The sequence below is a fragment of the Topomyia yanbarensis genome, chromosome 2, assembly GCF_030247195.1.
Source record: "Topomyia yanbarensis strain Yona2022 chromosome 2, ASM3024719v1, whole genome shotgun sequence".
NCBI lineage: Eukaryota > Metazoa > Arthropoda > Insecta > Diptera > Culicidae > Topomyia > Topomyia yanbarensis.
In genome coordinates this window covers 400,140,198-400,163,912 of record NC_080671.1, presented here as the reverse complement: position 1 = coordinate 400,163,912, position 23,715 = coordinate 400,140,198, and the positions used below count along the sequence as shown (strand labels likewise).

The 23,715-nt window shown below is 43.8% G+C and overlaps 1 protein-coding gene across 1 annotated transcript; it reads right to left on the bottom strand.

The window, feature by feature from the left end:
• Nucleotides 1-349: 349 nt before the first annotated feature.
• On the bottom strand, nt 350-22,265 carry LOC131684917 (uncharacterized protein CG7065-like). Its single transcript, XM_058968168.1, has 6 exons — nt 22,141-22,265; nt 14,642-15,145; nt 13,992-14,253; nt 13,684-13,934; nt 13,198-13,625; nt 350-3,462 (listed from the first exon to the last, which is right to left on the bottom strand). Exons 2-6 carry the CDS (start codon nt 14,702-14,704, stop codon nt 483-485), a joined length of 3,984 nt encoding a protein of 1,327 aa, XP_058824151.1. The 5' UTR covers nt 14,705-15,145; nt 22,141-22,265; the 3' UTR covers nt 350-482.
• Between the last annotated feature and the right edge of the window lie 1,450 nt (nt 22,266-23,715).

Here is a 23,715-nt window from a genome sequence, read left to right as displayed (position 1 = left end):
TTCACTCACTTTTAGCCATTTTGCTAAGCGGAGGACTATGTTTGACAATTCAGAGCATGCGTTTTTGTTTACGTTTTTTCATTGCGCAATGTGCATCAAACTGTCCAAATAATTATACCCAGATGCAATGAAACTTTTAAAATATTAATGCGAAGTGAATGAGACATGATGGAGCAACAATAAGTTTTTAAAAAAAAACGCGTGTTAGGGCGCTGCGCTGATTAGAACAGGTACTACTAAAACGATGGTAACTGGCCAACGTATCAACATCATTACATATTTTCAGAGCAGGGTACTGGAATGCTGTAAAAACAAAGGAATTTCTCAATAAACTATACCTTATCCAGCATTCCTGCAGTATCCACAATATTATATTCAATGAGATATATTCTGTCACGTAGCATCCTAGAATAAAACGTTCTTATTCGCCACTTAAAATGTACCGCTAAGCATTTCCTTGAAAGCTTAAAATTCCACTGAACTTAATAGTAATCATTTCCGTACTGATACGAACTACCTTGCTGTGACTGCTGCATTCCAGAGTTCTGTGGCCACCCATAGCCACCTCCACCTTGCTGATTACCCCCCTGTCCACCAAATCGGTTTTGTCCTCCAAATTGACCGCTGAATCCCATGGACTGCTGCGGACGCATCTGTTGCTGTGGGTGCATCTGTTGTTGTTGTTGCTGCTGTTGTGCTCGTATTTGCTGCTGATAGTAGTAGGGCATACTGTTAACACTAGTGTTTGCCGTCTGGATCGGGGCGAACTGAGGTCGGGGCTGATTGGCGAAGCTATTACCGTTAGATCCCATCGTAGGTTGAATTTTATTTGAGTACGCGCCACCGAACGCCCCAGGATTGGAGTGTTGCGAGCTGTTATCGTAGAAGTTAGAATTATCCACGGAATGATCAATGGTAGAGATCGTGTTGATATAGCTGGTGGTATTTTGTGTCGATCCAGACTTCGGCAACGATCCCATCAGATTGGCGATAATGTTTTGAGTGTCATGTTGGGTGCTGGGTTCATTGCTAGTTCGTGAAAAATTGGAGTTCCCATCGTACTGTTCACCAATACGTCCCAACCGACGGATTTGTGTTCCTTGTAGACTGTTACTGTTGCTGTTAACCGGTGCAGCAATTACATTCTTGGAGGCAGCACGAACCACATCATCATAGCTATAGTCATCTTCATCCTCCGAATCAACCAGTTTCTTTTGGCTGAATGGATCGGGTGATTCTTCACCATAGCCACCAGAAACTAAGGATTTGATAGGATTATTCACGGGCTCTGGTTTTTGGTTGTCGAAATCCTGCTCATCGTCTTCAAAGTTATGATCATCGTCGTAGTTGGGTTCTTCGCCGTCGTCCTCATACTTTTTCTCGTTATCATTATCGTCATCCAAATATTGATTGCGCAGCTGACGGCTGTTGGTTGGCTTATCGTCCAGGTTGACGTACCTTCGCAGTTTTTCAACACGCACTGGGTCGGTTCTTTCTAGCTTTTTGAGGTGGGATATCAAATGCAGCTGCTCTTCATTTGAAAGATCTTTGAAATTCTGCAGTAAAGTTTGCAGATCAGAATCGGTCAGACCTTCGAGTGCACTGTTTTCAGTGTTGTCCGCCGGTTCCTTAGAGTAGCTAGGCTCCTCTTGCAGTGTAGACCTTTCCGGTTGCTTCTCCGTACTCGCTTTCGTCGGTGCTATTTCATTCAAGAAGCTGCTGGTTGTGACGGGTTGCTCCTTCTCCTTGGAAGCTTCAGCCATCGCTACGTAAACGTTGATCAACTGCTCCAATTCGTCGCTGGTAAAGTCAGTTTTTCCTTGTGCCACCAGCGCAGCGGCTAATTTTTGAGCAATAGCAACCTTATCTACGCCACCAGCAGTACTCGCGGACAGTGTAACCGGTTCGCTCTCTTTAACTGGCTCTTGTTTCTCTTTTTTGGAAGCCTCATACACTAAGCTGGCAATATTTTTTATGGCTTTCTTTACTGCTGCAATCTTTTGCGGTTCGACCATATCCGCCATCAGATGACCCTTCAATTTTTCCTTAACTGTTTCCAGAAACATGCAGTTATCCTCGTTTAGTAGAAGATCGTCGGCTGAATTGGCCTTGATTTTTTCCAAAGCTAACGACTTGGAAAGTAAATCAATAATCTTCGGACCTAGACTGCCTAAATATTCTTCTAAAGCGGTGAGCAACCGACAAACTGCAACAAAATTAAGCGGCCCAGTACTATCGTTATCGAACTCAGTTCGTACAAATACTTTCTTATTTGGACCATAGTAGCTCTTCGCCCATTCGTCGTAATCCTGGTCGCTTTGCAAGTGCGCAGGTAATACTCGATAGCGAGATCGCTCTCTGTCCCGATCCCGTTCCCTCTCCCGATCACGTTCACGATCTCGATCACGATCACGTTCTCGTTCACGGTCTCGTTCACGCTCACGCTCACGGTCTCGCTCACGTTCTCGATCACGATCGTTTTCTCGGCTGAACGCCCTACTGCTACTATGCCGAGAACGAATCTCTAATTCGTCATCGCTGATAGGACTGCCGGCTTTTCTGATGCTACGAGCGCTTTTCGCTTTTGGTGAATTTTTCGATTTGACACCCATTTTGTCATCATCACTCGATTCAATGGGTTCAACTGCAATCGTTTCCTTCTTCTTGTTAACCTTCACCGCGTACTGCTCCTTTAGCTCGGCAGTCTTTTCCGATTCCTCTTCCGGTAGGTTCAATTTTTTTCTTATCTCGGCTTTCTTCTGATCAATCTCTTCGTCGTGCAGCTCCTTCATCCGGTTAGTCCAGTATTCGATCCATTCCGGTTTGAAATCATGTTTCGATGGATCCTTTTTCTCCGCTTGCAATTCCTTGTACCGTTTGTTCCAGAACTTTTTCCATTCCTCCGGATACATCGGATGTTTCTCGGGATTCTTCTCGTGCTCTTTGAATGTCTTATCAATCAGCGCTACGGCGATTTCCAGCGAGCAACGATATTTTTCCCACTTGTATCGCTCATGAGCTATCTCCGAAGCCTGGAGGGCTAGTTCCTTCGGCGTAGGTATCACCTTGCGTTTCTCCGGCCCGGGGGAGATCGACTTCCGATCGTTGAACCGCAACGGTGACCGATCATTTCGCCTGGGGCTGCGTCGACTCAGCGGACTTCTCGAGCGACGACGCGGTGAAGCACGAATGCGTCGTCTCGGCGGCGGACTACGGCGACGAGTCCGACCTGGGCTGCGACGGAACGGCAGGGGGCTACGGCGCGCGGGACTTCGACGTGCGGGACTTCGACGCACGGGACTGCGGCGCGCTGGACTGCGACGGAAGGGCAGAGGGCTGCGACGTCGATCCAGATCTCGTGCTGACGGATTGTGCGTGGCACGGCTGCGTTGCGATAGGGTAGCATCTTCCTGGCGACCGGAACGAGCGGGATCGGCATCGGCATTCGGTTTGTTGGAGTCCCTGGAAGCGAAAAGGGGAAATAGGAAAAAAATTGTTGAAAAAAAAGTGTGGAACGGCGGCAGTTTTTATTTAGGTACAATGTATAACAGTTCAACAATTGTTTACGGTTTAGTCTCGTTTCAAAGTATTCAATAAATAAATTTGTCTGTTAATAATACATATTATACTGCCGTTCTACGCATAATTGACCCATGTATACAGGGAATCCCATAGAACATGGGACAAATATGCTTATAACGGCAGTATACGGCATAAAATTATTTTGTGGTAAAATATAGATGCAACAAAATTAGTTATGAAAATTGCGTTTCGACTTCGTTTCATCAGAATCCAGCACCAACTTAATGACAGGACTGAGCTGGCGCCGGACCGGAGCTTTTATTGCGGTTCAGTTACAGAAAGCATCTTGATGTCGTTGAAATTCGATACATTCTTCTGTCGTCCGCACAATGAGAAATAGTTTGAGATCAGCAGCGTATATAAGCTTGCGTCCTCGGGGCCTAGGGTTGCCACTATTTTTCAAACAAAATCTGGCAGTTCAACTAACAATGTCTGGCAAAATCTGGCGCTTGACAGCGACCTCAAAGTCATCGAAATTTGGCATACTCATAGAATGTGCGTCAATCGATTTTTGTAAAATTTGGGTCATAATAACCCAAATTTCCAAAATGTGTATGTAGCAGCTTCTAAAACTTAAAAATCTGGCAGAATGAGAGATGTCTTTTTGTCTGGAAGCTGCCAGAACCTCTGGCTGTGCCAGATAAATCTGGCATGATGGCATCCCTGAACATAGCAAGCGTCATTAAAGAATAAAGAAACAAGCAACGGTCCGAGATTGCTCACTTGAGGAACACACGACAAGTTGATGAAGCTATGATTCGTTACTTCCTAATAGGGATCTTTAGGGGTGTGCGGGTTAAGGCATTTTCGGATGCAGATTAGTACCGTGAGCTAATATCTCAGTCCTTTTTCAATTTTAGGCCCGAAACTATTGAAAAAACCCTTTTTTTGGTTTGTTTCCTTTTAAGACAATAACACATCCAAACCCATGCGATTTGCATGACTCTATAGGTTGCCTTATCAGATCTACCATAGTTTGCAGATGAAACTTGGGATCCCGGTTAACAATGAGGCGAACGAGATATTTGCAGATACGTCATTTAGTAGGACAACTGTCAGTTTGTTGGTTGAATTTAATTTTTTTTTTAATTTAAAAATAAGAAAAGAATAATTAAGGTTTAAGAATGATATGGGTGTACTCGTAAGGACACCCGCTATCAGTACATATGAAAAACTGACACAATTTTTCCAAGTTAAAGATCCCTATTTCACACAGAATTGTGAAATTTGATGGGGTGCCCAGCCGCTCGATCTTTGCCAGGAGAAAGTGAAGTATAACCCAATAATAATCCTACTAATTTAACTTTCAGGATAACTGCGATTTGGCTGACTAGTTCGACGTGGATTAAGTTGTTTTCCGCCACTTCATCTATCAAGGAGGTCGCACTACTCGATCGTGACGTTAGGCTAGCTAGGGATCGGACGTGAACCAATTGTCCGTGAGCATTTAACGTGAACATTACTTGCTACGACCAACGGTATCGGCGACATCCTCTGACCCGTGAACCATTGTCGCACCTTCCTCTGACTTCTAGTTACCGCTTGCGTTCGCCACGGCGAGATTTGCCGCAGGTCTCACAAACACACCTCTAGCGGTCTATACAGTCGCGAGCTTCACCCGTCCGGACTTGCCCGAAAAGGTTTCCATGATGCGTCCTCGTTCCGATCGGTTATACGCATGTTTGTCAGCTATGGCGACTAGATCGACCATTTCATACGCCAGGTTAGGGTTGGGAGATATTCTCGGACCCACCTTCGCCAGAATTCGTCTGTGATATGCTGGGCGAGTTTCCCGCTGTTCTGAAGAATGTTCCCTTTGATCACAGGTTCACTTGCCGACGCCTTGATCTCGTTCGAGCTATGAAGCAAAAAATGATTTAACGTGAGTGCCTCGTGGTCTGCAGCTTCCTCTGGAACGTAGGTTAACGGCCGCGAATTCACTATGCCTTCAGCTTCCAGCATGATTGTTTCCATTACCTCACCGCTAGTATGCCGGGGACTATCCGATACAGCTTTCAAGGCGAGTTTTACAAACTTTCGCTTCAATGGTCTTTTCCAGGTCCTGGGCTGCCGGAACGTTGAAGTGCCACTGTGTATATGCGTTGGTGAACGTGTTGGCGCAGTCCTTGACGATCTAGTGAATATTCCTTTTTCCTGGCGGTTGGCTCCGATAAAGTTCGTGCCATTATCAGAGAAAACCTCCTGTGGCACCCATCTCGCCTGGCCATATTCTCTTTGATCACAGGTTCACTTACTGGCGCCTTGAGCTCGTTCCAACTATGAAGCAAAAAATGGTTTGGCGTGAGTGACTCGTGGTCTGCAGCTTCCAACGAAACGTAGGTTGAGGGTCACGAATTCACTATGCCGTTGGCTTCTAGAATGATCGTTTCCATTAATTCATGGCTAGGATTCCGAGGGCTATCCGATACAGCTTTCATTGCGACTTTTATAAACTTGACCATGCCCTCCCATGTCCTGAACTGCCGGAACGTTAAATTGTCACTGTGTTATGCGTTGTTGAACGTGTTGGCGCAGTCCTTGATGATGTCGTAAATTTTCCTTATTCCTGGCGGTTGGTTCCGACAAAGTTCGTGCCATTATCAGAGAAAACCTCCAGTGGCGCCCATCTCGCCTGGCCACAAATCTTTTGAAGGCCACTACACAAGAGGTAGTTGAAACACTGTGCTAGCTCCAGATGAACCGCCCCCCAACAACAGACTTTGACTTCGAAGTGTCCCATGTAGTCGACACCGATACGTAGGCGAATAGCCGAACGACTGGGGATAGCTGTTCCTTGAGAAGTGGTGCCGTCCACTCCTGCCAACTTTGTGAATGACCATCTGAAACTTCGGTATGTAGAACTTCTGAACACTGTTTCTCCGTTGGCGTGAAGCAACCGTTGGTGGTAGAAAGTCACCAAAAGAATGGTTATACGATGTTCCCTAGACAATACTACGGGATACTTTGCCGCGTAGGGAATATGCGACGCGTTTCTAATCCGATATTGTATCCTGATAGCCGCGTGTTCATCGGAAAATGGAAGCAACGAACTCCTTTTGTCAGCGCCGTCACCGATTTTTAGTTGATGGATGTCTTCACTGTACGCCTGCGCTTATACCTCTCCGCCTTCAAGAAATCGTCTGGATTCGAACTTTGTCTTCGATGTTTACTACTCCTTATTTGCTTCCAGCTTCTTATCGCCCGATGAACGTAAGCCATCGTTCGAACTAAACAATACCAACTTGAAAAGCGTTCGACGTCTACAATCTTCTTCGAGGTCAAGTGTACAGTCACCATTCGTATTTCTTCAATTGACACATCTACTTCATCTACCTTGTTCGATGCCTTTGACCACTGGGCTATCGGATTTCGTAAAATCCTTACGAGACCTTGACACCAGCGCCATTCCGGATCAAACGATGGTCCTGAATTCCATTTGGCGGCATCATTGGTCACGTTAAACTTCAAATGTACGTGGTACCACTCATCTACGCTGATGAGTGAACGAATTTCGCTGACTCGAAATGAGACAAGTTGGTGATATTGGCGACTGTCCCAGCGAAGCCACGCCAGAACTGTACTGGAGTCCGTCCACAGGTAGCGTCTATGTTTGTTGAGAGTGAGTGCCGAACAAAAATTTTGCAACAACCGTCCTGGCAGCTTGTAGCTCCAAGCGGGGGATTGAGAGTACACGAAGTAGGGCGACTTTAGTTTTTGCTGCTACTAGCGAACACCAGCTACCGCCGGTATGCGCAATTCTTAAATAAAACCACGCAATTTCGTCCACCTCTGCCGTCTTAAGATTCCTAAAGAAGCAACCGAAATTACCGAAAAAAAGAGTGCGTATAAATTAGTGTATTATTATAATAATAAAAGAGTTAACAAAAATTGTAACAAGACTACCGCTGTATATGACTCTTGAAGTTGATTCTGTCTGAAGAGTGAAGGCAACTGTTCAGTCGATAAGCAATCCTGAGCAGCAAGATGAGATACCAAATGTGAAAACGGTACTTTTCGTGGTACGACGTGTGTGTTAAATAAAAGAGTGTGCGAACGGAATGACGGTGAGAGAAACTCTAGGAGAGAGTGAGAGTATAACTGGAAGAACGGAAAAACAACTCACCTGTAAAAGCAGGCTTTGGGAATATTTTCGGCTTCGTGAAATAACTGATTGCGGAAATGGAAAACGTTCTTAGAGAATGGCGTCAAGAAGAAAGGCGAAAATTATGTCCTCATAGCGGTACGACACGCGAATGGTTTTACGATGTTCCCTAGCTATTACTTCGTCTATCATCAGCTCGATCCATCTACTCCACAGATCATACAGTTGCTCTGAAATGGGCTCATCCCAGATCGCGTTCTTCAAATCAAATTCCCTGGTCTACGAAGAGCGCCACAAATCCCAAAGGGTCGTGCAGCTTCATCACGATTCGTAGCACCTGTCCCCCCGTTGGAACTCTTCGGCTACTGTCCAAAGCACCTACAACTCCATATCGGTCGAAGGTGAAGTTATTGGCTGGTGGAACCCACACTACACCTAAGACACGCTAATATGTGTATTCATTGTCCGGTGCTAGTGACTTGCTGTCCGGCGAACTAGTTTCCCCAAGAGGTCGAGAACTTAGTGCGAGTTGGGTAGAATTGTCCCCTGTTGCGTGGATAAACTGTGCTTGTTTGACAAGCTGTACTGCTTGATCTACCGAGTTGACACTGTCAAGAAAAGTATCCACGTAATGGTTGTAAATGATTGTGTTTGCCGCTCTGGGATATACTTCTGCGTATTCGGAGCATACTGCTACTTTATCTTGCCTTCTCTTAACCGCAACAAAAAGTTCACTAGCGATATGAGAAGATCCGAGCCCTTGAAAAGCATGAGGTTAAATGCAATGATTTTGGAATTCTCGGGATTCGTCATCACCCCTAACGAAAGGTACCACACTTGCCGATGGTGTGCGTTCGTTGCCTTCTCAGGCGATACTTTGCGGATCTACTGCTTCTGTTCGTAGCTCGCGATCTGATCGTTGACCTTTCTACGCACCTCGAGATCTTTTGCCAGTCGTTTCCCCAAATCTTTCAATCGAGTGATCGCCATTTGGTAGCTATCCGGAAAGTTCACCTCGTCTTTTCACCAAAGAAAACCCGTCTCCATTTGACTACCCCTTCGTGCCGGAGTTGCTAGAAAAGTACTGCGTGCTCGCTTGTCCACCTCGATTTTCAAGATGTAGTACCGAAGTGGCATCTTCAACTGCAAAAAACTTTTGCAGCGAAACGCGCGTAGATCGCTGTTCCTCATCTCTCCGCAAGTATGGACATGCGCTTGCTCAACTGAACTTTCAGTTCACGTTATTTCTGCCATACACGCACCAACCAACCCGTGTCTTAGCTGCTACTGGATCGTTGTTATTGTCTTCACGAGTCTTCAAACTTGTCAACAACCGTACATGTTCAAGTTTGATTATCATACCAGGTTTGGACTCAACGTAGCTGGCCCCGATTGGCAGAGAAGACCTAGTTCACGCATCGTCCGTACATTGGCTAGATGAAACGTTTCTCTGTATCCATTAGCGGATATTCTCACGCTCAAGCTCTTAGAAGTTTTCTCACGCCTGTTAATCTTTCCCGACCAACTCAGTCGCATGTTATCAGGTTCATTTTCTATGCCCAATTGTGCTGCGATTCCTGTCTAGAGTAGTCGTGTCCATCGTCCAGGAATATGAATGTTTCTACTTGTTTCTCGTCTCCGTACAGTTATTGGCAGGTAGCGGAACAGTGAAAATAATTACGTATGGTGTGGTGGAAAATCTCTCCAAACCTTCCACCGTCAGCAGTATCGCTGCGATTATTGTGTATCAGCATATAATGTCGAACGCGACATCCGTTGACCTTGAACTCCTTTTTGAACGACACGACCATTTACTATGCGGAATTAGGCACAACCGTCAATGTCCAACAATTTAAAGCGAGAACAGTTTAAAAGCAAATGAATGTCTTCCTCACAATAGAAGCACGCTTTTGACGCATGTCCTTCTATCGAAAATTTCTTCAATACGCTTGGTGATACGTTCGCATGATCTGAGAGCTCTTCCTTCGGCTTCAACTTCTCTGCGGCTGGTGGTAGTTCTGGGTAGAACTCTCATCAATACTCAACTTGGAAACCTGGTTTACTAATCCCGACAAGAAACTGTTGAACGCTAGTTGACGCTCGCAAGTTCTTACGTGAATGTGTCGACAACATTTAATTCCACAAGAGCGCTTGTTGATCAGATAAAATATGACCGGCAAGATTCTGAATCACCAATCCGCAATTATGGAGCTCAGTTTTTCCAACTGTGGAGGCGGACATTCCTCATCTTCTTCAGAAGAGAACTTATCAAAATTTCTGGTATAAACTTATGTATCGTTTCCGTGGCGTACGGTACGAATGCTGGCTGGAGTATGCGGCTTCTAACTGCTTCCAGTTCTGCCCTTCCAAAACTATGCTGTAATCTGGACAGATTTTCAGCGTCAGTATATCCGCAGGCTTCGATCGTGTTTTTGAAAGAACTGTGTAAGTTGAGTTTGAAAGAAATGTGGCACATAGGTCACTCCTGAGGAATCCCCCAAAACCTCGGCGATTCGCGTGGAATTACTTGCCGAACTGCTAATCGAGTCCTGGTTGGTCCAAAACTGACTAAATTATCGTATCCGTTACCATGCCCGCAGGATTCAATCGATAATGGCACTAACGCGATCAAGATTTCGGTCCGGGATATTTGAGTACAAATGAAATGGCAAATGCGATGCGGAATACCGAGGGGGTACATAAAAATTATTTGGAATTATCCACTTTGAGTTCGGTATTAGCGTTGGATTCCCGGATACCGCTCCGACATAATTTAAGGGATACGAGATCGCCGAGCTGGATTCCTAGGAACGACATATCCTGGGTGGGTACTAATCTTTATCGGTAACTGTGACGAACCGGGTGCGGCTGTAATTAGATACTGTTGCGGGTTTCAATAAAAACTTTTGGAAACCTACGCCATCGTCGGAACCCTTTCGGCCTCACTCGATAATGTTACTGTTGCTCTCGGGTACGAGCAAACTGGTGCTGTACCAGGACCAACAGGAATATTTTAAGCACCAGGGGAAACTGTCAACACGGGTACGATTATCGATGAGGCACTCGTCGGCGCTTGGAAGACCGACATGATGACACTTTCATATACTGCGTCCTCTGTTATTGCGGGAACCGTAGAGTTCGCGTGAAGATTAGTGGTCGCTCTTCCTGACATCAATACGACCAACGATTCGAAAGATTTTGCCAAAGAGCTAACATTCCCACCAGGAACTGAAATAGTTGGATCCGCATGAAGCCTATCCAAGGGAGCAAGCTTGTTCGAAATAGAGATAGTTGTTCTTGGTACTACTACTACGCGATCCTGTTTGCTAACAACCGATACTGACGGGGTAGCTTAAGCCAGTTCTCCGTCTGTTCACGATTCCTTCTGACACAGACTCCGCTATTCCTACTTGCAGCCTTATTTTCATCGCCGATTTGCAGTAACAACTCGTATCTCTGCCTCAAGAACTCCTGCTCATCGTCGATGCTTTAGTTTGGTTTCTTCTTCCATCTTCCTGGTTTTCAGCTTCCGCACGCCTCTTTCTTAACATCCGTTGGTCCTCTAGGAGTTGTAGACTGCGGCGCTCGACTGCTATTCTTTACAGACGAGTTGTTGAATGACACACCCGACTTCGATGCACCATTCTAGTCTACCAGACAATTATTACACCTTTAGTTTCTAACCGGCTCAGCAATGGATTCGCTGGCACCAGCGCACTGGAAATGGAACAACGATTTGCACATATCACAACGCACCATATCGCCATCGTCCGCATCGACACGGTTGCACCTTTTGCAATGTCTTTCATTACCTTCCGATTTCGTATTGTGTCGTATGTCAGAAGAACGGCTCTGACATCTCGGGAAACCGACCAACTCAACTGTGATGAGACTAATTGTCCGCGGCAATACTCAGACGGTCAACAGCAATTCACTCGCAAACCTTCTAGATGGTCTATCTCCTCCACTGTAGGACCTCTGTTGTCGGAACTTCCAAAAGCAGTTCTCAATCATCCAAAATACTTTTAGAATGTATCCATTCTTTTAGTTGTTAACTGCGCAGCGAAAAAGATTTTCAGCGTTAAAATTTTAGGTTCCTGCTTTACCGTGGAAAGACGATTTCAGGTTTTTTACGTGGTCCATATTGGAAGTAAAGTCAAACTCAATAATAATTCAACTGATTTAACTTTCGACTTATTAACCCGTAGTCATTTATTCAATAGTACTTTCCTCATAAAATCGTTGGATCAATTACATACTTACGTAAGAAGCGTTACAGTAGCGGAAAGCGAAGCAGATTTATCCGAGGTCACTACAGAGAGTGCGTGTGTAATGCGTATTCCTGTCATTGTAAGTGAAACGCCAATGAGCGCTACAAAACATTGCGAATTGCTCAAACGCATTCGCAGACACCTCGCTTGTGCATCAACTTGTCATCAATAATAGATACACCATTTTCTTTTTTTATTCTATTCCTAAAAAGCCCTTCAATCTGAACTTCTGTGAGTTCATCGTGTTGGAAATATGTTGCAATTCTGCCATTTTTGCGCGATTAGTTCTTGAACGCATCCTTAAGCGCACGATAGATGCTAGAATACATCATTAAGCGCACGAACTATTTAGTCAACTGTACAGTGAGGTTCAACATGTCTTCGTTTACGGCTCCATTTCAAACTACGTTCAAAGCTCCCGATATTCCATGCCCTGGGATCTGCTTCATCCCTTATTCATCTGTTTCGAGTCAGAAAGTCTCTTGATCTTTCCTACACAAGTTCTCTTAGCGAAAACCTTTGACATGATGGGTCTGCTTGCATAAGTCGCTGGTTTCACATAAATTGAGCTCGTCATTCGTATGATTTATGGACAGGTGCTGGAGATTGGTTTCAATAGTTAATATCGGATTTTCGTTCAAACGAATATTAATCATCGGTAGTACAGCATCAGAAACCGGGTAAGATAACACAGTCAAAGCAGCCACTCGAACTATAGGACAACCGACAAAATTATAATTGTCGTGTTGTGGAGTCGACACCGTGTTCGATTTTAAGGCGTTCTAAAATGCCAGTTCTGTTTCTAAGGCTTCATCGTTTAAAACAATTGTAGTGTTTACCCAGCTCGCAGTTTTTTCGTTAGTTTCTGGTTCCCACCGCACATATCAGTCTTTTTGATTTAAACTGTTATGCATTTTGCTGACAGTTCGTCTAAGTTCATTCGCACTATCGATCCATATGGGTGGTTGATCACCGAGATCGCCCAAGGCGAGAAAATAGTCATGTACCGACATTGTTGGCGCTCCAGGGTGACATTCAACGAATTTTTCAATGTCGCCTCGAACAGCTGTTAAATCGTGAATTGTTCAAACCGTTACTTCACTAGAAGAGGAAGAAACGCGAAACAGAAGAACCCTTAAAAGGTCACTGGCACTGCCATTTTCGGTTTTAAGCAGCGTACCGAGTGTGAGACAGACCCAAAAACCAAATTTTCGGCTGAGTTGAAAAGTTAACCATACTTACTCGGAAGAAATGCTCTGCACCGAATCGATGCTGGAAATCGAGTCCAAACTCTTGCGCTCCGCACGAGCAGGGCGAGCTTTCTTCTGTGGTGCCTGCACTACCGGTGGTGAAGGATCGCGCCTTGGTTCGGACACCGGGGCCACTCCTGAGGCGACCAGTTGATCCTGTAGCATCTTTTTGTCGATCACTTCGACAAACTTGGGCCCGGTACGTTCATCAAAGTGCTTTTCAAAGATCACCTCCTGCAGATACTTCATTTTGTTGCGCGTGTAATCAGCGAGTTCGTGAACATTCGGCGTTAGTCGACCGTGATGATCTTCGATAGCTTCGCACACGGTTTGTATAACACGATTGAAGACTTCCTTGCAGTTGCCACGCTGGCTACGGTATGGAGCGAGCTCGTTGACGACGGTGGGATAATGTTTTTCCTACGAACAATAGAAGTGTTAGAAAATTTTAGGTTTCCGCTTTGAACAGCTTACGTACCAAAAACTTCATCCGATGAATGTGACTGGTAATGTGAACAACAATGGTTCGAGGGTCACCCCTTTTGTCGCACAGAACGCAGTGATAACTAGGTTCCTTTTTGCCAGCAGTCGTCAACTCCATGATGTACTCTAAACCGACCATTGGACCACTCTTGAACTTGTCAATGGTGCTTTGCAGCTCCGCAACCGGTTTTACCTCGTTCTCCATACCCGGCGGAACTGGTTCACCGGGAGCGATGTGCATTTGAACTATAAAGAAACAAATTAGAATGCCTCACTGAAAACAAAGTTCACCAACAAACCTACCCTTGGCAGTTTTAGGGGCCGACGAGTTACGGAACTGATCGGCATCGATCACCGCCGTATTAAGCCGGCCCTGATGCTTCCTTCCGGCAATGTGGATCTGCAAGACTCGCTCTCCCGGCAGGTTGGCCACGCCACAAAGGTGACAGGAGTAGATGAGTTGATTCTCCTTGTTGCGCCCATTGCGACTAAAGACGCGTCCATCCGTTCCGTCGGAGAGTGTAACCGTAGTACCGAGCACATGATTCTCGATGTCAAGTTCGATCTGTGGATGGAAGAGAAAGCGGAAAAGAAAATATCGGTTAGTGGTTGGTTGAAGGAATCCATTTTAATTATTCCCTCCAATATTTGTATAAGGAACTGAATCACTTCACTTTTTCACTGATTTAACGCACTAACTGAGAAGACTGTTGACAAAAAGTAGGCTCTATAAGTGTTCAAATTTTGAAATAACCGAACATCAACTAAAAATAAGCACTTTATCCACGGCAAATCGTTATCACTTCTTCACACGTTGTTCAGCTACTAGCATCCATTGGAGGTCCCCGCGACTTACCTGGTGCGACTTCAGTCACTCTCTTTAAAACATACAAACAAAAGAGAAAATGTGATCGATTTGGTTTAATTTCCTTAAATAAACCAGTAATAATTACCTTCGTCTTCGCAACGTTTCCTCCAGTCGAGCCGGTGATTTCAACTGGACTGCTATCACCCATGGTTAGTTTTGAGACAGTTGTAGAACACCGGATGATAGATGGCCGCACGAGATTACCAACGAGTCCTCCCTAATCTTACCAAGGTGCCTTCCTGCGATTTACCACTCAAGGATGTACACCTTCGGAACACCGGCCAGCACAAACACATGCACTTTAAAATCACACTTGAAACTCACTTCAGTGTCGGATGCGGATCAGAACCGGATAGCAGTCGGGTTCTGAACCTGCAGCCAGCTAAACTTTGTACACCTCTCGTCGTACACGAGAGATGAAACTTGGGCACAGAACACTCCGGTTGACAACGCACTTCTAGCGAACGCACAGTCGTAAGAGGGAAAAAAACACAATTCAACCGAGCAGTTTGACCGTTAAGTTTTAGAGTATCTGTTTGTTCAATCAATACAGTACACGGGTGAGATTTCTATTTTAAGTTTCAATGATCTGTAGGGAATAGAAGTAAAAGAAGGCAAACAATTACAACTTTGAATACGTATTTTATATATTGAGCTTCTAGGTGGTTTGAGGAAATGGTATACATGTTTTGAAAACTTATCTAACTATGTATTAACTCCCACTAACAATTCCATACTTACCGAGAGACTGGCCTAAACTAAGTGGCAACTCAAAGGATCACTTTCTGCATTACATAACTAGATGGTCACACGTAACAGGTTTTTTTGGTTCTTATACGTAAATATTGAGACCTATTATCATACTAGGATTAGAGATATAAAATATATACATTGAACTTACCAACCGACAATTATTCTAGTTCGAAACTTTACAGCAGATCCGACACAAAAAACATAGGTCAATAATTTGAGGATATTATTCATATTGTAGGTGATCCCATTATTCGAGAGATTATTCATAGTTCGCACATTTTGTCACGCATGTCAGCGCCAGAAGCTGTATGGACTCATCGAACACTAAGACAACATACGTCGCTTAAGAGCAACAGATAACAACTTGCCAATACAATACTAACACTAGAGGCTCACATATAGAACTTTTCATTTATAAAACCACGCTCGCCTATGGTGATAGAAAGAGCAGATTTTTTTTATAATAATATTTCTCAGTGGCAGAGGCTAGGCGACCACTCCTGGATGTCACTCCGTTGTTGGTCTGAAATATCTGAAATTGCACGGAGAATCAATGGACCTTGATGCCTGGAAATAACAAATCAACCTTCAATGTACAACCCATAGAAGATTCTTTAAATGCTTTAAATGGCCAAAACACGGAATATCATTACAGCAAATAGTAAGAGAAATCTAACTTAAATATTTTTTTACAGGAACCAAACTAGCAAAAGAAAGCACTAAGCAGCCTGAAACAATTTAATTGAGGGTAGTAAACAAACTGAAACTACAACTAGACAACCTTCGATTGTATTTTTGTGACCAGAATACGAAATAATATTGAGCGGAACAAAATAGACCTTAACCGTATCGAAAACTTTACATTGTATGACATTCTATCAGGTTCACGCGCGCGTTGTTTATTATACTAACTACTAGAAAATGAAGCAAGTACGAATAGACAAGAGAAATGATAAGAAAAACAATACTAATTTATTGCTGCATTAATTCATGATTTCACAAAAATGACTCCACTCTCTGTCGAGTGGCCTTACGGCAGTTGTTCGGAAGCTTGGTCAAAACCATCGAAAAGAAAGATTTCTTCAACTTCCTGGTCGCCTTATCGACCAGTTCTTTTTTGGCTTTCACCTCAAAATTGTTCGAATAGATCGTACGGTTGAGGTTCGGGGTTCACCCAAAAATATTCCAATTGGGTGCAACTGGAGCATGTTGGCGTTCTTGGGGACGACGGGGATCTTGAAATGCTCCATCTCCATCAGCCGCTGTTTCGTGTGATGTGCCGAGGCCAGATCTGACCAGAACACGTCCTTCGGATGGTGTTTCCTAATGAAGGGTGTAACTTCCAATTAACACTTCGTAATGTACACGTCCTGGTTTACCGCAAGTTGCGAAGAAAAGTAGACCGACTTTGCGTGAAAGATTTACTTTACACGTCGCTGCTCACATACTTCATGGGGGATGTGAAATAGTTGGTCCTATGGCAGTCATTGTCGTCAGGTAAGGTACGTCTCGTTGTTCATGATCACAACTACTTTGCGCTTAGCATGGAAGCATTCTCCAACGAATACCTTCAGGCGTTGCTTTTGAAGCGCCGCTTGCACTTCATACACGACTGGCTTCGACTTCCGCTTCCACATGACGATGTTCATGTACTACTACTTTTTGACCGTCTGATTGGACGCACCGATCTTCCGGCTCAATGCTCGAAGGATTTCGCCACCTTGCCTTCCGTTTTCTATTTCAGCGCTTACTGCAGCTTCCGGTCACGCGAAATCCTCGGATAGACGATTTGTGCTCGATACTCTCAGCATTTTTAAGGAGCGCCAGTTGTTTATGGAGGCTCGGCTGTTTCCAACCGACACAAAGTGCACCACGATGACGGACTTTTTCGCTACGGGGTGGAGCCGAAGGTAATTACAAACAAACGAATGTCATTGCTTGACAGCTGTCGCCATGGCTACCGTAAAGGAACTGATAACTACCATTACTTTCTGTGTATAGCCATCTTACATTTACTGACTTTCGCCGGTGAACTCACCAGCAGGTGGCAGCATAATCTAACGAAAAATACGTGAATTTTGTCTATTTTTCAATGCAAGCGTTACAACGTTCTCATTCGCAGTAAAATTCATATTTAGGTAAGGCTGCTATATATTCGGCCCTATTTTGCGCGGCGTGTGACGTGAGACGACTAATCTCACCTCACTTCACGTGACTTTTCTCGCCCTATTCTGAGAGTCGACTCGGGTGAGGTGAGATTCCCCATTGCGGTTAAATGGGCGTCTCACGTCAACCGAAGTGACTCTTCAGAATTGTGTGAGAAAAGTCACGTAGAGTGAGGTGAGATTAGTCGTCTCACGTCACACGCCGCGCAGAATAGGGCCGAAGATGTTCAAGATTCCTAAGCTTGGTTCGCCCCTCCGCAGTCTCCAGGTGCTATAACTGCACATCACTTTGGGTATTTGTGTTTTTTTTTTGTAAGACTCTGCCCGCACTGAGTACCTATCACCGACACCACAGAAGTGTCTCAATCGTCTGAAAACTAGATTAGCCCATCAAGACATGGAACCAATGGCATTACTTTCCTTCTGAAGAATGACGTGATCACGGATATTTCACCTCATAAAAGCTAAACGAGCTCGGCTAGGATTGAACCCAGACCCATTGGGGTGAGAAACGATCAAGCTTACCTCTTAACCGCTTCCTCTTCCAGCATTCGTATTACATATCCAGCTGTAGTCTGTTATCAGAGTAGATTGGGTACATTTTATACCGCGTAAGTACCCGACGACACTTCCTTACGGATCGTCCTTATATCGGGGAAATAAACGCGAACGATAACAATTAAAACAAACTATATTTATCGAGCACATTAAAACACGGTACAAGCAAAGACAAATAATACAACTTTATATAGGACGTCAACAAACTGAAACTGACAACCACAACAACAATTCCTTGATGCACTTATCCGGCACCACACATTGACAGCTATGCTACCGAGTTAGAGCCTAGCGCTGAACGGAGTACTGATTAATATGGGTCAAACCTGTTCGGCGATCTTCGGGCTCGTGAAGATCGTCTAGGTAGATTTACCACGGATTCGACTTCGATGGCGGATTCGAATTCGATTGATGTTGAGGTTGTTGATGTCGATGATGTTGATGGGCGCTGAACCTAGCAATGTATGCTCGGGAACAAGGGATGGTGTGCTGGTTTGCCAGAAGGTTGATTTGGTAGATTCCAGGCACCCAACAGGATGTCGAGCGGTAACGAATGCTGACGAGAGGTGGCTTTATTAGCAGGTTGCTTTGATATCGAGTCAACAGCTAGGCGACTCCAGAGTTGGTTGATATGAGAATGCAACATTCGGCGATCATCGACCCACACGTTATACATCAGGTCTCCGATTTTTTCGATGATAGTACCAGGGGCCCACTTTCAACCGTTACGACCATAAAGCTTAGCGTAAACGGAGTCGTTCCGGCTGAAGAACCTCGGTTGTGTGACGGTGGCACTGGAGTTCGTACCGTTGGGGGACGTAGAAGCTCGAGACAGGTGCGTATGTTGCGACCAAACATGAACTCGGACGGCGACCTTTGGTCTGGCAGCGCTCGGTTGGGTGTACTTCGGTACGTTAGCAAGAATATGTCTAGCGCTTGCTGCACGTGTCAACAAAACATTCTGCTTGGCCATTTGATTGTGGATGAAACGGAGCAGTTGTGATGTGTTCAATTCCGTTTGAGGCGCGGAAATCTGCGAATTCAGCGCTCGTGAATTGGGTTCCGTTGTCGCTGACTAGTGTAACAAGCATACCTAGCCGAGCAAACAACCCACCGAGAATGTTGATGGTTGCCGCCGAGGTTATACGGGACGTTTGGATGATCTCTGGCCACTTGAAAAAGGAGTCGACGGCGATCAGGTAATATTCGCCTTCACTTGGACCGGCATAATCCACGTAGACGCGCTGCCACGAAGCGGTCTGTTTGGGTTACAGCACCAGTGAAGAGTGAGGGGATGACCTGACTGCGACGCAGTGTTGGCATGCCTTGACGCAGTTGACGATGTCAGCATCCAAACTGGGCTACAGTTATTACTAATTTATTATCCGCTATCCCAAATTTAGGAAATGATCTTGTTCAATGAATTTGAGGAGAATTTGCTGTTGATAATGCTACTTTAACTCGGCCACAATGGAGCTGTTCGAGGCATCGCTTGCGGTGCAGCGACGGGATGACGAGCCGTTCGGCAAACCTGATGCACCTATCTACCACGGAGAGTAATTCATGTCAGGCTTGCAATCGCTACATGTCGGATTTCGAATGTTTAGATTGCGGCCAAACGTGCTGATCGTGATGGTAGACTTTTCGGAGCGGTGGATCTGCTTGGGTGCTTTGCGCGACGGCTTTGAAATTGAGGCAAAACTTTAACTATATGAGATACTACCGACCTGAGGTCCTCTTCCAGGTTGATGCTGGCGATGACATAGTCCTTATCGGGTTTGACATGCTGGTTGATCAACACCGAGAGCAAGCCTGCGTCGCTGAACTTGTGGGTGGCACGTCAAAATCGTAGAGCAGTATATTAAAGTGCAAACCGTTGGAGGCGGTTGGCTGTGTAGACCGGTATTCCCATTTTAGAACCAAAGATACGTAGCAAAGGCGTCGGTTGGTTTTCAAACGAAAGTGCCGTCCGAAGAGCATTTTGTGAAACTTTGCGACGGCGAAAACGCGATCCGGTTGGCAGTAGCCTTGTTCAGTTTTTGTAAGTGCTCTGGAAGCATGTTGGACGACTTTGATTGTGCCGTCGGGGAACTTGGGGCTTATCGTTACCCCGAGCCCAACAGAAGAAGTGTCGGCAGAGACAATGATCTCCCGCTTCGGATCATAATGAGTGAGAAGTATAAAAAAATTGCCCAAAATTAACTCCCCCTCCCCTCATGTAACAAATTGTCACAAATTTCTCTATCCCCCTCCCCTATTACGTACCAAATTCTTCGAAATATTTTTTTTGTTCAATAAAAACATGTTACGTAACGATCTACCTTAATCCCCCTTCCCCATATGTCACAAAATGTAAAACCAGACGTACACCCTTACCCCCCCCCCCTAAACGCGTTAAGTAATTTATGAATGGTCCCCGATCATTGTGCTGGGATCTTACCCTTACCTTTCTCAGTCCATGATCTACGTCCACGTCTAGCCTGGTGGCGATATTTCACCTCTAAGTACTAAGCGGACCTGGTTACATTTTACCCATTTGAAACGTTCTTGCCCTATTACGTCAACATTTAAAATAGGGATAACTATCGAGCCGTAAAATTGTTCCCAAATTAAAAAAAAACCTGATGATTCACACCCTATGAAACTTTTTAGACTGGTACTCAAACATCGAGAGACTTGTGAAACCAGTGTCATACCATCTACAGCCGGGTTATGGAAATTGGCATCAAAATATATTTCTAGATCGAAAGAGAAAGTAAACAATGTAAACCTTTTAAATAAAAGTATGCGAGATTTATTCTGAATTATGCTTCCTCATAGACACTATTCATTCGCCTCGCTGTTGCCATATCTGCATGAGCTACTAAACAAATGAAGAAGCCCGCCCGGTGTAAGCCACTTTGAATTTCGAACGAAGCATACATGCGAGTGTGATGACCAGAGCGTGAAACTTTCATGATCATATTTTGTTTCAAATTCCAAACCCTGCATACGAGTATAGTAGTAAACAGTAATGCTGAAGAAACCCATCAAGTAATGGGGGTATCGAGATTCAAGATACATATTTAAGACCTGGGGAGTATTGGGATGATCCGCTTAAATTGTCATTATCTTAAATAATAATTAAATGGATGATTATAGTGTTGTAGTGAGTACGAATACACAATTTATTCTTCAAACTATTATCAAAAATTGGATTCATGAAATTCAAAAAGCTCAACATTGAACGAACTTAATTTAGCAATCATAATCGCGTAGTTTACCAAAACATTACAAGGATTTAATAGAGTTTGATTATAACAATAAAGCAGTATTTAAGATCTATACGATCCGTTTCAGAACTGTGCGCGGCGACTAATACTTTCGTAGAATGTTCGCTTTTGCTGTATGAAAGCATATTGGTGTCCGTGCACGGTACGGAACCGTCACTGAATCAGATCGGAGAGGTGTGAATTTGACTTAAACCGGGTTCAACTTGTACTGAGAGGATATAAATTAAAATATAATACAATAGATTCCTTGACCCGATGTATAGCTTAGGTAAAAGCGAAGACTGCATATCAAGAAGAATGGCAACTTTATCCAAAATCTGGAGACAGTAACAGCAACGCCACTTGCGGGTAAAGGTGGTACTTTCCATAGAGATGCACACACACATATACACTTTTACATTGAACTTCCCACCTTCAAACAATAGAGGTGCTGTAACCTCTGTCGCTTCTCATTTGTATGGGGGAAGGAGAGATATCAGTCTTCTTAATATGTAGTCTTCGGTAAAAGGTTACCGTGCGACAAATAAATTACGAAATATCAAGACTTAGGGTAACATTTCATGTTTCCCTACAACTCTGGAAGTAGTTTATAAAATATTTTCACCCCAAAATTATCTAGATACTTATTATCTTCAATAGAACATAAAACTCAATATTGTGCCAGAGCGAAACTCCATTTGCACAAATAAAACCGCCGCCATTGTTGCACTCATCACATCGAACAGACGGATCCGATTTTCACCTGCCCGAATGCAAGTAATTAACCGGTTTTCCGACATGAATTTATAGTATTTTACAACCACGAATACTTATCTCTAAAAAATTACAGTTTTTACCTTGCTTTGAAGCCGTCTAAATCAATTATTTTTCGAATTATGCACTATTCACGTTATTTGCAAAACATCCATATCGATGAAAATTTTTGACAGTAAGAAACCACCCCATCAGCGATGCCAGATACTTTTTTCAAATGTCTGCAATAATAATTTTAAAAGTCTGGGAAGAACAAAAAATGTCAGAAAAGCTAGTGTAACCAAAAACCTTTATATTCAAAAATCTGTAAATATCTGCAACCAAACGAAAAAATCTGCAAATATCTGCAGCCAAACTAAAAAATCTGCAAATATCTGCGTCATCGAGAAAATCTGCAGCTTAAATTAAAAACCTGCGAATTTGCAGACTTGTGTGCAAATCTGGCATCTCTGGACCCCATCGGCGCTCGGCGTCGTGTCAAAATCGTAAAATCCAGAGTCGAACTTTGAACCGGTTCCACAACCCCGGTGGCGCAATTGGACGACTGATATAAATACAACACTGAGATAAAATTATTGCAATTTTGCGTATGATTATCTACACGCATCAGAAGAATCAGGCCTTTTTGAATCAGCATAACGTTTAGTTGAATATAAAACATGACGAATGACTGGTTCAAACAGAAATGGGCGTTTTTCGAAAGCATGTATTTGGTTTAGTTCAACGAATACTTTTATTTGTATTTTAAATAGAAACATTGTTGAAACAAAATAAAATTTTTATATCGAGCTGAACCCTTTGTTCAAAACTAATAGAATCTTTGTTTGATATAAAAGAGATTATAACAACTAGAGAGAGCAAAGCGCTACTGTCTCCATGTATTCACGGACTGAAACATGGGGTCTCGCTTTAGCATGTTTATCCCATTACATTGACATGTGTGTACTCGGGGCAAGAGGTGTCAAGCTAATGGGCCTAGTATATGTGAGAGCGTGATGATAAATTTTCAATGCTAGCAGCGACATGCGACCTCTAGTAGTTTGATATCAACAAAAATTTGAGTTGTTCTCTCTTTTGGTTAATACTACCCGAATAGAAATGTATGACGGAATTACAGTGATTTTCATTGTCACATCACAAGGAAAAACGATGTAAAAGTATTAGATGTGTTGGAAAATGTAAAATGAAAATATAATCAAATTTGCTGTTTCTACATTCAAATTCATTGTAAACGCGATTTTTACATCGAAAAAAGGGGGTCGTTAAGCGATGTAACAATGAAAAATCGACTTTTTTCCATACATTCTAAAACCAATTACAACGATTTATGATGTTATTCCAACGACACGACTAGACACTGGCGTTCCAAAATTGTATCGCAAATCTGACTACCCCTCAGTGACTCAGGTAACTGGTACTGTCAAATTTGACATTTGGTTAGAAAATTAATGAAACTAGCGGCACTGATGAATCTGTTATTTTTCCTTTAACAACCGGTAAATATGCTTCTATAGTTACCGTTACGTCCCCTGGTTACGCAGTAGAAAAAATATGACAACAACTAAACGTTTTCAAAAAAACAATTTCTGATTGTTGTCAATGTGAAAAAAATAAAAGTTACCGAAAGTAGGTGCCATTCCAATATGTAAGTCGCTGAC